The sequence below is a fragment of the Microcaecilia unicolor genome, chromosome 1, assembly GCF_901765095.1.
Source record: "Microcaecilia unicolor chromosome 1, aMicUni1.1, whole genome shotgun sequence".
Lineage (NCBI taxonomy): Eukaryota > Metazoa > Chordata > Amphibia > Gymnophiona > Siphonopidae > Microcaecilia > Microcaecilia unicolor.
In genome coordinates, this window is record NC_044031.1 from 239,017,317 (window position 1) to 239,032,141 (window position 14,825).

Sequence of the window (14,825 nt, forward strand, 5' to 3'; positions counted from 1 at the left end):
GGGGGTTCCCCTCCCTCCCAGTTGCACGGATGTCCCACCCCCTCGCTCCCTCCCTCCTTCCCAGTTGCAGGGTCCCCCCTCCCTCCCTCCCTCCCAGATGCAGGGTGTTCCTCCCTCCCTTCCAGTTGCAGGGTGTTCCTCCCTCCCAGTTATAGGGTCTGTCTGAGTCCCCCCTCTTTTGAAGCAGCTGCTGCTAGGTTTGCTTGTTTGTGAGTGTACAGCAATGACGGCTGTGTAGTGTAGTGGAAACAGAGATTACCCAAAGGGCTTCCTTGCTTTGGCCATTTCCTTTCATGTTATTCTCCTGTTGCAGCAGCTGCTAGGTTTGCTTGTGAGTGTACAGCAATGACAGCTGCGCAGTGGAGTGGAAACAGAGATTAACCAAAGGGCTTCCTTGCTTCTGCCATTTCCTTTCATGTTATTCTCCCCTTCCATTTCCTTGCTACGGACATTTTAGTGAAAGGTTAATTCAGCGACTTTTTTTTTGTTTTTTTCTTTCACTGAGGTGGTGTGTATGTGATTGTATTTCTTTTCATTGTGAAGGGCGGTGACTTTGGGGTGGGCGTGGCCGGTTGGCTGTCTGGTTCGTTCGTTCGCTCCCTCCCTCCGTCGTTCAGGCTGTCTGCCTGCCTCCCTCCCTCCCTCGCGTTCTCACGTTTTGGTTGTGTCTCTCCCTTCCTGTGATGTTTCGTCGCCTAGCAACGGGTTTGCGATGGGATTCTTCAGTGTCATTGCTCTGCCCGCGACGTCTTCACGTTTGACACGTGGGTGGGGCAGACACTCATGGAGGGAAACCGATCTGGACCATGACATTTTTAGAACGTTCAGAGAACTGTGGCCTCATTAGAATGTTGGAGGTGCGTTTTATATAGAGAGATTTGTATCCCACATTTTCCCACCTCTTTGCAGGCTCAATGTGGCTTACATTACGTCAAAATGGCGGTACCCATTTCCGGAGAGAAGTACATATTATTAATTATTACAGTTAAAATACAGAAAAATGAAGTATATTAGAAGTATGTGGCTATACAGTACAATTCAGGAATTTGAAATCAAGGGTAATAAATAACGTTCAATAGTGAAAAGAAATAGAAATGAATGTAATCGAATAGAAGAGTTCACTGTTAACTTGTTCTGGTTGAGTTTAGATGTCAGGTCATTTATGACGGATCCTTTTGATAAGTCTTTTTGAACAAACTAGTCTTTAGTAGTTTCCGGAAGGGTGTCAAATCGTGCGTTGTTTTTATGGCATTCGGTAATGCATTCCAAAGTTGTGTACAGATATAGGAGAAGCTAGATGCATATACAGATTTATATTTAAGTCCTTTACATTTGGGGTAATGGAGGTTCAGGAACGTGCGTGAAGAACTTTTTATGTTTCTTGCTGGCAAGTCTATGAGATCTGACATATACATCGGGGGTTTGCCATGAATAATTTTGTGAACCAGGGTGGAGGTCTTGAATGTAATTCGATCTCTTAGTGGAAGCCAATGTAATTTTTCTCTAAGGGGTTTAGTGCTTTCGTATTTCGCTTTTCCAAATATAAGTCTAGCTGCAGTATTTTGGGCTGTTTGGAGTTTCTTAATAATTTGTACTTTACATCCAGTATAGATGGAATTACAATAGTCTAAATGGCTTAACACCAATGATTGCACCAGATTGCGTAATACCTCCCTTGGGAAGAATGTTCTGACTCTTAAGTTTCCACATCACATGGAACATTTTCTTTGTAACATTTTTCACGCGACTTTCTACAGTAAAATTTCGATCAATTGTGACTCCCAGGAGTTTCAAGGTGTCCGAGATGGGAAGAATATGATTTGGGGTATTAATATTAGAATAACTGATCTTGTTATATTGCGATGAAAGGATAAGGCATTGGGATAATGGGATAATTGGGATAATGAGAAGGGAATTCCAATGGTGGAAAGTGCTGGCTGTTTCATATGTGGGGAGGGAACTAGGAGGGGGGGGGGTTGGTTAAGACAGTGTGGCCAAGAGAAAGGCTAATGTTTCTGAACTCTTAAAACCCTGGGTAGCATTAAATTGATTACCACGAATGTGAGGGGATTAACATTCTAATGAAACATCAACGTTGGTTCTGCGAGTTGATTATATCAAAAGTCCAAATTAGATTCATGCCAGAGACTTATCTAATTCTCTCCCATAAAAAGCAGGTTAGACATCCTACATTTCCCCAAATCTATTGTACTTCTAACAGATTCAGGAAGAAAACCAATGAGATGTGAATGGTCATATCTATGCAATGCCTTGTCAGACAAGTTATTAAGGATAAGAAGGGTCATTATATTATTCTTATAGCCTCTATTTTTGACCAGCTGTACATACACAGCCAGTACTAGATATGTCCCTGGTGTGGGAAGAACTCTTAATTCAGGGTGAACTTGTACAGTGTTCATATTAAAGTCAAGAGGTTTGAAGGAGAGGTGTACGTGAGATCAGGGAGTGATAAAAACAAACGGTAGTAACTGTTTAAAATCTGTAAATGTTCTGGCTGGCTGAAAGTTTGTGCTGAACGTGTACTCGAGAGGAGGGCATGCCTGCAAGGAAGTGTGTATGACAATTATCAGGTGACAGCTAAAAGCCATTTGATTAGCTGATGGCTCAAGCAGTAGGTTCAAAGAGGAAGCTTAGCTAAGACTGTGAAATTCTGATTGCTTTTTTTTTGGGGGGGGGGGGGCGGGGGTAAACGAGAAACAGGAGTGTGTGTGAGTGCTAAGAAATATTGATTTCTAAATAAAACATTCTCCTTGGATAGGAAGGGTGAGTGATTTGTGAAAATACATTTTGCTTTAGTGAACTTGTCAAAGTTACTTTTATGAGTGACGGATAAATACAGTGCTTTTTTTGTGCGGGTATGTGCCGGTACACGACACCTTATTTTCTTTGCCCACTCATACCCCCCATCTCCCATCTCTCTCCCATGGCCACTGCCGATTTCCCCAATGAGCAGCAGCAGTGGCTCTGTCGATTTCCTGCCCCGGAACAGGAAGTTGACGTCAGAGGGACAAGGGATTGGCAGAGCCAACAGTATACATCTGAACACTGCAGCCCCACGCCTTTTATTCCTTGATTTGTTCTACGCTGCTGCTAGTTGGAAGAAGCAGAAGCGGCCGCAGGAGAGATGCTGGATGGGAAAGAGGGGACAAGGGGAGACAACTAGTGGATGGGCTGAGAGGGGACAAGGGGAGAGGCCACCTTTGGTGAAAAAACTTTATCCTCCCCCTGACCAACAAGTCGTCCGGAACAGACACTTTGACCAAAGCTATGCTCTACTGGAGCCAGCCAAAAGCTCGTCCCTTGCTTTTGCTGGGGAACAACAGGGGCCTTAGGCACATGCTGTTGACGAGAACGAGTGCACTGGGGCTGAGCCTGAGCAGGCTGGCCAGCCGAAGGGTTGTACCTATGCTTACAGTAGTAATAGGGAGCACTACAGGACTTGCCAAAATATCTCCTCAATGAGGAGACAGTTACAGAAGACGCCCAGCGGGAGAGAGAAAAAATAGTATCTGTATGCTTCTTGATCTGGTCAGTGACCTCCTCTCCAAAAAGGTTATCCCCCCGGCAAGCAGCATCCACCAACCTCTGCTGAACAGAATGTTCCAGGTCAGAAACACACAGCCATGAGAGTCTACCGGCACAAGCTACCAATCCAAAGATCAAGGAACAGCAAAGTATCAGAAGTTGTTTCAAGGTCTATACAGCAAAATGAGGTGTTTAATAGTTTTTTACATTTACAACAACTTTTGTAATGAAACATAATCATGTAATTTAATGAGATTACAAAAAACAGTTAAGAATAGCTTGGCTTACCTTTATCACTATAATCATCTACAAGAATGATTTCTTCCAGAAGGATATCTGGTGACGTCTCAAGGACACTATGTACTGTCCGCAAAAGGGTAGACCAAGCCTCATTATAAAATGTTATTACAACAGATGTTGTGGGCAAATTATCATAATCATATTTCTTCACTCTACACCTGTAAATAAAAAGGTAGAATCTAAGAAATTCATATTCAATCTTTCTGCTATAAAATTTTTTGGGATGCCTATTAAAACTAGCATGCACAATGTACACACAGAGTTTCAATAATGCAAAACTGGTTTCAGATTATTTAAACCATGTAAAAATCATATTCACTCATAACATGACAATTTCCTTACTATTGACCCTTTAAATCCTATAGTACAGCTCATGGGTAGCTCCATTCAAAAGCTCTGCTCTTCAGTTCTGTACCTTTTCAATGAAGTGCTAAGGTTTCTAACCAAGAACTCAAAAACATCCCTTCAAATGCAAGACCTATGAAATTAAGATCCTGATCTTGAGGAAATTAAGATCCTGATCTTGAATGTGAGGACCTTATGCACATTCAGAAGCAATAATCTGACTGAACAATGCCTTCATCACAATCTAACTACTCATATCTAATCTGAACAGTCATCAGTCATTCTGATCAACCACCAATAGTGCAGAATTTTAGCAATCATAGCAGTCCTCACAAAAAAACTGGAATTGTTTGTAGACTGTGATAACTTTTACTGGATCAAGAAAAAGAAACTGCAATGCAGAAGATTTTCAGACCCCTCAGTTACCTTCTTTAATTGTAAAAAAAGGTCCTAAAATGTCTCAGAAACTCAAGCACTCCAACATTTTTCGGGGGGGGGGGGGGGGGGAGGGCAATAAAACCTATCACTACCTACAAAGATTCTAGTGATCAATTACCAACATCACATCCTCTGCAACATCACAGATTTTCTACACAACAAGGCGGCAGTGCCGCACATAGCTTCCACAGTGAAATTCTCATTGGCACCCCAATAACATTCCATCATTTTTTCTTTCCAGTCAGCTGGAAAGAATTACATAAAAGAAGTCAAGTTTTTCTGTCAACAAAATAACTTTCCAAAAATTTAACAGAATGTGATGCAACTTAGAATGAGGGAAAAACCAGAAAGAGAACAAGTTCCAAAATGAGCTAAATCAGACTAGGGGTTCCAGAGATTTAAGCCCCCACCCCCCCAAAAAAAATGTCACACTACATTTGTATGGAGGAGTAGTACCAGCTTCTGTAGCAGAGAATAATTAATGAAATAGAATGAAACTTGACATGTGGGAAAAGTAAGAGAAGATACATACCTGTAGCAGGTATTCTCCGAGGACAGAAGGCTGATTGCTCTCACATGTGGGTCGACGTCCGCGTCGGCCCAATTTGCCAGCAAAATATTTAAAAAATTTTCCAGAATCTTGTGGCGTGCGTGCAGTGCGCTCCGCGCATGCGCAGCCGTCTTCCCACCCATTGCGTGAGCGTTCTCTCTCAGTTAAATCAAAATACAAATAAACAACAAACAACTACTCCAAAGGGGAGGTGGGCGGGTTTCTGAGAACAATCAGCCTGCTGTCCTTGGAGAATACCTGCTACAGGTATGTATCTTCGCTTTCTCCGAGGACAAGCAGGCTGCTTGTTCTCACATGTGGGGTATCCCTAGTAACCAGGCTCACTCAAAACAATGAACATTGGTCAATTGGGCCTCGCAATGGCGAGGACATAACATAGATTGACCTGAAACCATAATCAACTGAGAGTGCAGCCTGGAACAGAACAAAAATGGGTCTAGGGGGGTGGAGTTGGATTCTAAACCCCAAACAGATTCTGCAGCACCGACTGCCCAAACTGTCGCGTCGGGTATCCTGCTGGAGGCAGTAGTGAGATGTGAATGTGTGGACTGATGACCACATTGCAGCCTTGCAAATCTCTTCAATGGAGGCTGACTTTAAGTGAGCCACTGACGAAGCCATGGCTCTAACATTATGAGCTGTGACTTGGCCCTCCAGACTCAGCCCAGCTTGGGCATGTGAAGGATATGCAATCTGCTAGCCAATTGGAGATTATGCGTTTTCCGATGGCGACTCCCCTCCTGTTGGGATCAAAAGAGACAAACAACTGGGTGGACAGTCTAAAGGGCTTCATCTGCTCCACGTAAAAGGCCAATGCTCTCTTGCAGTCCAAGGTGTGCAAACTGCCCAGGGCGAGTATGAGGACGGGGAATGAATGTTAGCAAGACAATTGACTGGTTCAGATGGAACTCCAACTCCACCTTTGGCAGGAAGTTAGGGTGCGTGCGGAGGACTACTCTGTTGTGATTAAACTTGATATAAGGTGCATGCACTACCAAGGCCTGAAGCTCACTGACTCTACGAGCTGAAGTAACAGCCACCAAGAAAACGAACTTCCAGGTCAAGTACTTCAGATGGCAGGAATTCAGTGGCTCAAAAGGAGCTTTCATCAGCTGGGTGAGAACGACGTTGAGATCCCATGTCACTGGTGGAGGTTTGACAGAGGGCTTTGACAAAAGCAAACCTCTCATGAAGCGAACAACTAAAGGCTGTCCAGAGATAGGCTTATCCTCTACACGGCGGTGAAAAGCACTAATCGCACTAAGGCGAACCCTTACTGAGTTGGTCTTGAGACCAGACTCTGACAAGTGTAGAAGGTATTCAAGCAGGGTCTGTGTAGGACAAGAAAGAGGATCTAGGGCCTTGCTGTCACACCAGTCTGCAAACCTCCTCCATTTGAAAGAGTAACACCTCTTCGTGGAATCTTTTCTGGAAGCAAGCAAGACTCAGGAGATACCCTCTCTGAAAGATCCAAGGAGGCGAATTCTAAGCTCTCAACATCCAGGCCATGAGAGCCAGAGACTGGAGGTTGGGATGTAGAAGCGATCCCTTGTTCTGAGTGATGGGGGTTGGAAAACACTCCAATCTCCACGGTTCTTCGGAGGACAACTCCAGAAGAAGAGAGAACCAGATCTGACGGGGCCAGAAGGGTGCAATCAGGATCATGGTTCCACAGTCTTGCTTGAGTTTCAGCAAAGTCTTCCCTACTAGAGGTATGGGAGGATACGCATACAGAAGGCCTGTCCCCAATGTAGGAGAAAGGCATCTGATGCTAGTCTGTTGTGGGCCTGAAGCCTGGAACAGAACTGAGGGACCTTGTGATTGATCTGAGTGTCAAAAAGTTCCACCAAGGGGGTGCCCCACGCTCGGAAAATCTTGCGGACTATGCCCATGTTTAGAGACCACTCGTGAGGTTGCATTATCCTGCTCAGTCTGTTGGCCGGACTGTTCTTTACGCCTGTCAGATAAGTGCCTTGGAGAAACATGCATGACAGCGAGCCCAAAGTCACATCTGGATGGCTTCCTGACACAGAGGGCGAGATCCGGTGCCCCCCTGCTTGTTGATGTAGTACATGGCAACCTGATTGTCTGAATCAAGATGACTGGTTGGACAGCCGATCTCTGAAAGCCTTTAGAGCGTTCCAGATCACTCTTAATTCCAGGAGGTTGATCTGCAGACCTTTATCCTGAAAGGACCAGGCTCCCTGAGTGTGGCGCCCGTGTACATGAGCTCCCCACTCCAGGAGAGATGCATCCATCGTCAGCACTTTCTGCGGCTGAGGAACTTGGAATGGTCACCCCTGGTCAAATTGGATCGAATCGTCCACCACTGAAGAGAATTCCGAAAGCTGGTGGACAGTCGGACTACATCTTCTAGATCCCCCGCAGCTTGAAACCACTGGGAAGCTAGGGTCCATTGAGCTGATCTCATATGTAGACGTGCCATGGGAGTTACATGAACTGTAGAGGCCATGTGCCCCAGAAGCGTCAACATCTGCCGAGCTGTGACCTTCTGAGACGCTCGAACCATGGACATCAGGGACAGAAGGTTGTCAGCCCTTGCCTCAGGAAGATAAGCTTGAGCTGTCTGAGTGTTCAACAAGGCTCCAATGAATTCCAATTTTTGGACTGGGGTGAGATGGGACTTGGGATAATTTATGACGAACCCCAGTAGCTCTAGCACCTAAATAGTCATTCGCATGGACTCCAGAGCACCCTCCTCCGAGGTGCTCTTCACCAGCCAATCATCGAGATAAGGAAACACATGCACTCCCAGTCTGCGTAGCGACGCTGCAACTACAGCTAGGCATTTGGTAAACACTGGGCGCAGACGCCAGGCCAAAAGGCAGTACACGGTACTGAAAGTGCTGTGTTCCTAGCCAAAAGATACTTCCTGTGAGCATCAAGATGTGGGTGTAAGCATCCTTTAAATCCAGAGAGCATAGCCAATCATCTTCTTGAATCATGGGAAGAAGGGTGACCAGGAAAACCATCCTGAACTTTTCTCAGACTAGAAATTTGTTCAGGGCCCTTAGGTCTAGGATGGGATGCATCCCCCCTGGTTTTTTTTGCACAAGGAAGTACCTGGAATAGAATCCCAGCCCTTCTTCCCCTGGTGGAATGGGTTTGACTGCTTGGGCCTGTAGAAGGGCAGGACAGTTCCTCTGCAAGTACCTGTTTGTGCTGGGAACTGTAAGAATGAGCTACCGGTGGACAATTTGAAGGTTTGGATTCCAGACTGAGGGTGTATCCTGACCGAAGTATTTGAAGAACCCACCGATCGGAGGCTATGAGAGGCCACCTTTGGTGAAAAAATATCAACCCCCCCCCCCCCCCCCCCCCGACCGGCAAGTCGTCCAGCACGGACACTTTTTCTGAGGCTATGCTGAACTGGAGTCAGTCAAAAGCCTGTCCCTTGCTTTTGCTGGGGTGCCACAGAGGCCTTATGCGCACGCTGCTGACGAGAACGAGCGCGCTGGGACTGAGCCTGAACAGGCTGCCGATCAGTTACTCCTGTTCGCTCTATATGCCAGCAGGGAGAACATTCAGGCTTCGTTGGGGGTGTCCCCGTTCGAATTAGTGTATGGGCGATTGCCCCAGAGAATTCTTGATATTATACAAGTGCAGTGGGTGGAAAAAGTAGATGAACCCCAGACTGTAAGCACATATTTAAAGGAGTTGCGGGCTAGGTTACACATCCTCTCGGATTATGCACAGGGTAATCTAGGGAAGTGACAGGAGACACAGAAGAGATACTACAACTAGGGTACTAAGGTCTGGAATTTTCAGGCAGGGGATAGTCCTAGTAATGATTCCCTCAGACCCCCATAAAGTTCACTTCCCAATGGAAGGGTCCTTTTGTGATAAAAGGGAAGGTAGGTTCCTGGTCATATTGAGAAGAACGAGAAAGGGAAACCCCAGATGTATCATATAAATGTATTGCATCCGTGGATAGAGCGGGAAGGAATGGTGGCTGCCTTGGAAGAGGACCTGTGGCCCCAGCTTAGTGACCTCTGGGAGAGGGGGGGCACCAGTCATTGGGTCTTCCCTAAATCTCCAACAGAGGCGAGCTGTAGAGACCCTGTTGGAGGAATTTCAGGAAGACCTTAATCCCCTTCCAGGGGAAACTCATGTAATTACATACTCCATTCATACCGAGCCAGGAAGGATTGTTCTTCTGAGGCCCTACAGGGTGCCCGTGGCCAGGTGACAGGAAATTATTAGACAGGTACAGGAGATGCTGGATATAGGGGTAATAGAGAAATCTATCAGTGCTGGGTCCTGCCCAGTAGTTCTTGTGCCCAAATCAGACAGATCCCAAAGATTCTGCATTGACTTTAGGAAGGTTAATGCTATCTCTAGATTTGATGCGTACCCCATGCCCCGCATCGACGAATTACTGGATAAGTTAGGGCGATTCCAATATCTGACCACCCTTGATCTTACTAAAGGGTACTGACAAATTCCTTTGGCACAAGAAGCCAAACCGAAAACGGCCTTTAGTACACCTTTGGGTTTGTTCCAATTCAAAAGGATGCCTTTTGGCTTGAATGGGGCAGCTGTATGCTGCAAATAATTAGCAGACCATATTCTGCGGTGGCATCAGGATTATGCCGCCGCCTACATGGATGACATAGTGATTTTTAGCCCTGATTGGGAATCCCATTTGCCCCGGGTGGGGGCGGTGTTATAATCCCTGAGGAAAGCGGGGCTAACCTTAAACCCAAAGAAGTGTGTATTTGCCAGTAGGGAAGTGAAATACTTGGGGTATTGGGTGGGGGGTGGGGTCATCAAACCCCTGACCGATAAGGTGCAGGGTATTAGGGATTTCCCCCTACCCACCAACAAAAGCAATTGCGTAGCTTTTTAGGGCTCATAGGGTATTATAGGCGATTTATCCCTAGATTTGCAGAGATTTTGAGCTCCTTGACAGACATGCTCAAGAAGGGCCACCCCAATACCTTAGTATGGGGAGAGAAAGGGAAACAGGACTTTAACACTCTTCAAAATATCCTATGTAAGGAACCCGTTTTGAAAGAGGTAGATTTTGGGAAACCCTTTTTTCCTACAGACGGATGCCTCCGAAATTGGGCTGGGGGTAGTCTTATCTCAGGAGTTTGGGCAGGAGGAACACCCGGTCTTGTTTTTAAGTAAAAAATTAACACCCACAGAACAACACTATACAGTAATAGAAAAGGAGTGACTAGCTGTTAAATGGGCAGTGGAAGCATTGAAGTATTATTTGCAGGGCCATCCATTTACCCTTATTACAGATCATGCCCTTCTAAAATGGATGCAGCAGATGCGGGGGCACAACAGCCGCCTTACTAGATGGTATCTAGCCCTACAGGTCTTTTCTTTTACTGTAGAGCACCGGGCAGGGAGGCTCCATGGGAATGCTGATGCCCTATCGCGAATTGCAGACTCGACGGAAAAGCCGCTGTGGGCTTCCCAGTGTCACAATTTCTTGAGGGAGGGGGTGTGTGACAAGGCAAGCTCCAGAGACTTTCCAGTGAAGCAGTTGAGCCCAGAACTACGGGTACCAGAAGTCCTTGCAAGAATGAGTGAGGAGAGTAGTTCTAAAAAGATGGAATGGATTCCCAGTCCCAGCAGGGGGAGCAATGGCTCGAGGCAGGGTGAGCCTGTTACTCCCTTCCCCACTAGAGGGCGAGGGAAGGATGAAGCTCAGTTTCCCTGGCTTCACCATCAGTATATAATTCCCCCCAGCTGTGAGAAGGGGAGAGCAGATTTCCTGGAGGCTCTCGGTCACCAGGGAGAAGGAGAGACGAAGGGAGAGAGAGATTCCATGGAGTATGTGGAGGAAGGAAGTAGCCTGCCCCTAGAGCTGCCCAAGGAAGAGGAGCCAGCTACCATGGAGTGGGAGAATTCAAAGGTTGCCCTGCCCAGCACATGAAGGCAGTGGAGGAGCCCACACCGGGCGTGGTGCTAAGAGGTGGGAGAAACTGCCAACCCTGCTCCTGACAGGGTTCCCTCTGTGCTGTGTAAAAAAGCAGGTGATTTGTGGTATTGATTTGATGTGTAAAGACTGTCAATGAAGAGTTTTTCTGAACTACGGTGCCCTATGGGCAGTATGCTGGACTCTTACTGAACCCTTCTGAAGTAGGGGGAGGGAAGGGAAACTAAGGCCTAGTAGAGGGCCTGAACTCGTGAGGAGATGAACATTTGCGGAGGGATTTGGGACCTGGACTGGACCTTTTTCTTTGGAGGACTATCTCATGAGGACTGTACCTTTTGTTTTGAGGAATATATTATGATTTTTGGTATGAAATTGTCTTGATAATAAAATACTTTGGCCCGAGTTCCAGTATCAGCTGTATTCTGTCCTGGAACCCTGGGAGCCCGCAAGCTTGCCAGCTCCACCCAAGAGGAGGAAGCAGACCCCCATTACAGTCTGGATTTTGGCAGCGAGCATAGCGGCCTGATACGCCTTCCTCCCAAAAGAGTCCAAGGTTCTAGATTCTCTGCCTGGGGGCGCCGAGGCATAGTCCCTAGTACTCTTGGATCTTTTGAGAGCAGAGTCCACCACCATGGAATTGTGAGGTAGCTGAGACTTCATCAATCCAGGTTCCCCATGGATGCGATACTGGGATTCAGTTCTTTTTCGGGATCACGGGGTTAGACAGAGGGAATGACCAGTTTCGCTTAAGGACTTCCTTCAGTACATTATGCAAAAGACCCAATGCAGTCTCTCTAGGTAGAGAAGGATAATCCAGACCTCGAGCATCTCAGCCCTGGGCTCATCCTCAACCTCCATAGGGAAGGGAATAGCCACAGCCATTTCCCGGACAAAGGATGTAAAGGATAGACTCTGCGGTGGAGGCAGTTTCCTTTCTGGTGGAGGGGAAGGTTCAGAAGGAATCCCAAAGGACACATCAGAAGAAAAGTACCTGGGATCCTCCTCTTCCTCCCACGAGTGCTCATCTTCAGTATTGGGCAAGACATCTCTCAGAGCAGTCCGAAACTGAGCCTGCCTCGATGCCGAGGAACGACGTCCTCGATGGTGGTGCCGAGAAGTCAACGCCTGCCTGGACTCCAGTGAAGCTTCCTCCACCAACGTCGAAGGAGAGTCGACCTAGGTGGCAGCCGACACTGATGCCGCAGGAGGCACCGAGGTCGGGGACCTCACCACAGACGAAGGGCCAGAGACCGCTGTAGCCAACGGTACGGAAGGCACAAGCACCCCCAACACCAAAGCAGCCTGGCACAGTAACCCTTCCAGAAGCTCTGGAAGGAGGGCTCTGATGTGCTCGTCGAGAGCTGCCGTCGGACAAGGCTGCGGGGTCGGGATAGGAGCCAGTGGCAGAATCTGTCGAGGCTTGGGAGCAGGTACTGGGCTGCTAGACCGATGTATCGGCACCTCCTGAATAGAGGGGGAGCGATCCTCTCGGCGCCAACGCTTCTCGGGTGCCAAATTCCTCGACGCCCCGGAGCTCCCGGTACTGTGTGTCGAAGGAGAACAACGGTGCTTCTTCGCTTTCGCTCGACGCCCGCTATCGAGACTCCTCGGTACCGATGTGGAAAACGTGGAGACCTCACGTCTCCTCAGGGCCGGGTCCAACGAAGGTCGGTCCCGGGGGGCCTACATAACAGGAGGCCTCGAGACAGGTGGAGACCCACTCGATGCCTCACTGCTCCCAGCACGAGTTGGTCGTTCCGCAGCCATTACCTTCGCTCCCGACGTTGATGCAGCCCTCAATGTCGATGTTGAAGGACTGGACTGAGCCCCAAAAAGCTTCTGTTGAGAGCTTTTGAGACACTTGGATCCGTTTCTTCATGCGAAGACACAAACTACAAGCGGCTGGGCTGTGGTCGGGCCCAAGGCACTGGATACACCAAGCGTGGGTATCGGTACCAGAGATATTCCAGTTGCACCGAGTACAAAGTTTGAAGCCACTGGGTGTCTTCAATGGCATGGAAGAAAAAACGGCTTCGGAGAAATCAAAAGACGCGATCGTGCCTGTTAAAAGAAAAAAGGGCACGAAAAGAAGGGAGCAACCCGGCCGCATCGAAAAACAAAGGAAACTTAAACGGGGCAAAAAGTAAAGAAAAACTACGGGAGTTTTTTTTTTAAACTGTAAATTCTAATAAAAAGAAAGAAAAAAGACAAAAGTCAACGCAGAAAACTCTTTCCTGGGCCTGAGAGGAGCGGGGAAAACTCGACCGCACCTCACCATGGAGAAAAAATACTAAACAGGAACGCTCATGCGACGGGCGGGAAGACGGTCACACACGCACACCAGAAGACTCTGGAAAAAGTTTTTAATATTTTGCTGACAAAATTGCTGTGTTTCCTGGGCCGACAACCCACATTCAGAAAGATACTTACCTCTAACAGGTACTGTATTCTCCAAGGGTAGGAGGCATGGGCCTGCCAGGCATATATAAATATAATCTAGCCTGCATTGCTAGACATTTGGGAGATTGGTTTCTGGAACGAGATGATTATACTCCTCTTGAGGCAGAATGAGAATTTTTTCACCCATACCACCTTAATTATTTGCTTCATGCCCTGTTGAAGTTTTGCCGCCTCTAGTGCGGAATAGTATCCTGTTAAAACCCCTTCGAGAAATATGGAGAATTCTTACGAAAGCTTGGGGTATTTCTCCACTCACTTCCCCTCTTTTACCGATTCAGGGAAACCTGCAATTTATCCCTGGCCAAGAGAATATTATTTTTCGGCGATGGGCAGTGTTGGGATCTCGCGTTTGGAGCATGTCCTCAATCTGGATGGCTCTTTACTTCCTTTAGGGTCGTTGGGAGAGGAGATGTCTATAACCTTGGCAAATAGATTTGCTTACCATCAATTGGGACATGTGCATTCTTTGGATGGGGGGGGGGGGGGGGGCTTTGTCAGCAACACTTTTGACCATTTACATTGCTTTTTTGTCATGAAAGATCGGGATCGCCTTACGATATCCTCCCTCCATAAGGAATTGTTGCATTTGTTCCCCGCTGCCCCTCACATTTGGGTGCGGGACAGATGGGCAACTGATTTACAGAGGTCGCCGAAGTCGTTGGATTTAGTGACTTCGGTGGCTCGTATCCCACAGATAACACCAACAGCAGAACTACAGAATGTCAATTTAGAATATTACACCAGTGGGATTTGAACTGGCCACCTCGGGATTACAAGCCTGGTGCTCTAACCACTTGGCCACAGCCGCGCTTATTTCTCTCGGACCCAGTTATTTCATATGGGTGGCACTGATACTCCCCTTTGTGTGAAGTGCAGGTCTCAGCTCAATTCTTTCTTTCATGCTTTCTGGGGTTGTGAGATGGCTAATAAATTCTGGGCTCAAATTGCTAGATATTTGGGACGGATACTAAATTCAATAGTTCCCTTTTCGGCAGTTGATTTCCTATTGGACAAAGTGAGGTGATTCAGTTTCAGGGGGGAGGATGGCGGAAATTTTCCCGCAAGGTGACACTCCTGGGCAGGAAAGCAATTCTCAAGGTCTGGACCACATCTGATCCCCTGTTCTTTTGGGGCTGGCAGAACTCATTACACCAACATAAGTTATGGGAACGTGGAATGTTAGGTGTATCCTCTAGACACTAAAAAGATTTTTTATCAATTTGGGGACCATATATATTTTCCTTGTCT

At 47.1% G+C, this 14,825-nt stretch overlaps 1 protein-coding gene across 1 annotated transcript in view; it reads right to left on the reverse strand.

The window, feature by feature from the left end:
* GALNT12 (polypeptide N-acetylgalactosaminyltransferase 12) overlaps positions 1 to 14,825 on the reverse strand; it is a 251,211-nt gene that overhangs the window by 157,204 nt on the left and 79,182 nt on the right. Inside the window, exon 2 of the mRNA XM_030204961.1 lies at positions 3,835 to 4,004. Coding sequence (XP_030060821.1) covers positions 3,835 to 4,004 — 170 coding nt within the window. The remainder of the gene's footprint in view (positions 1 to 3,834; positions 4,005 to 14,825) is intronic.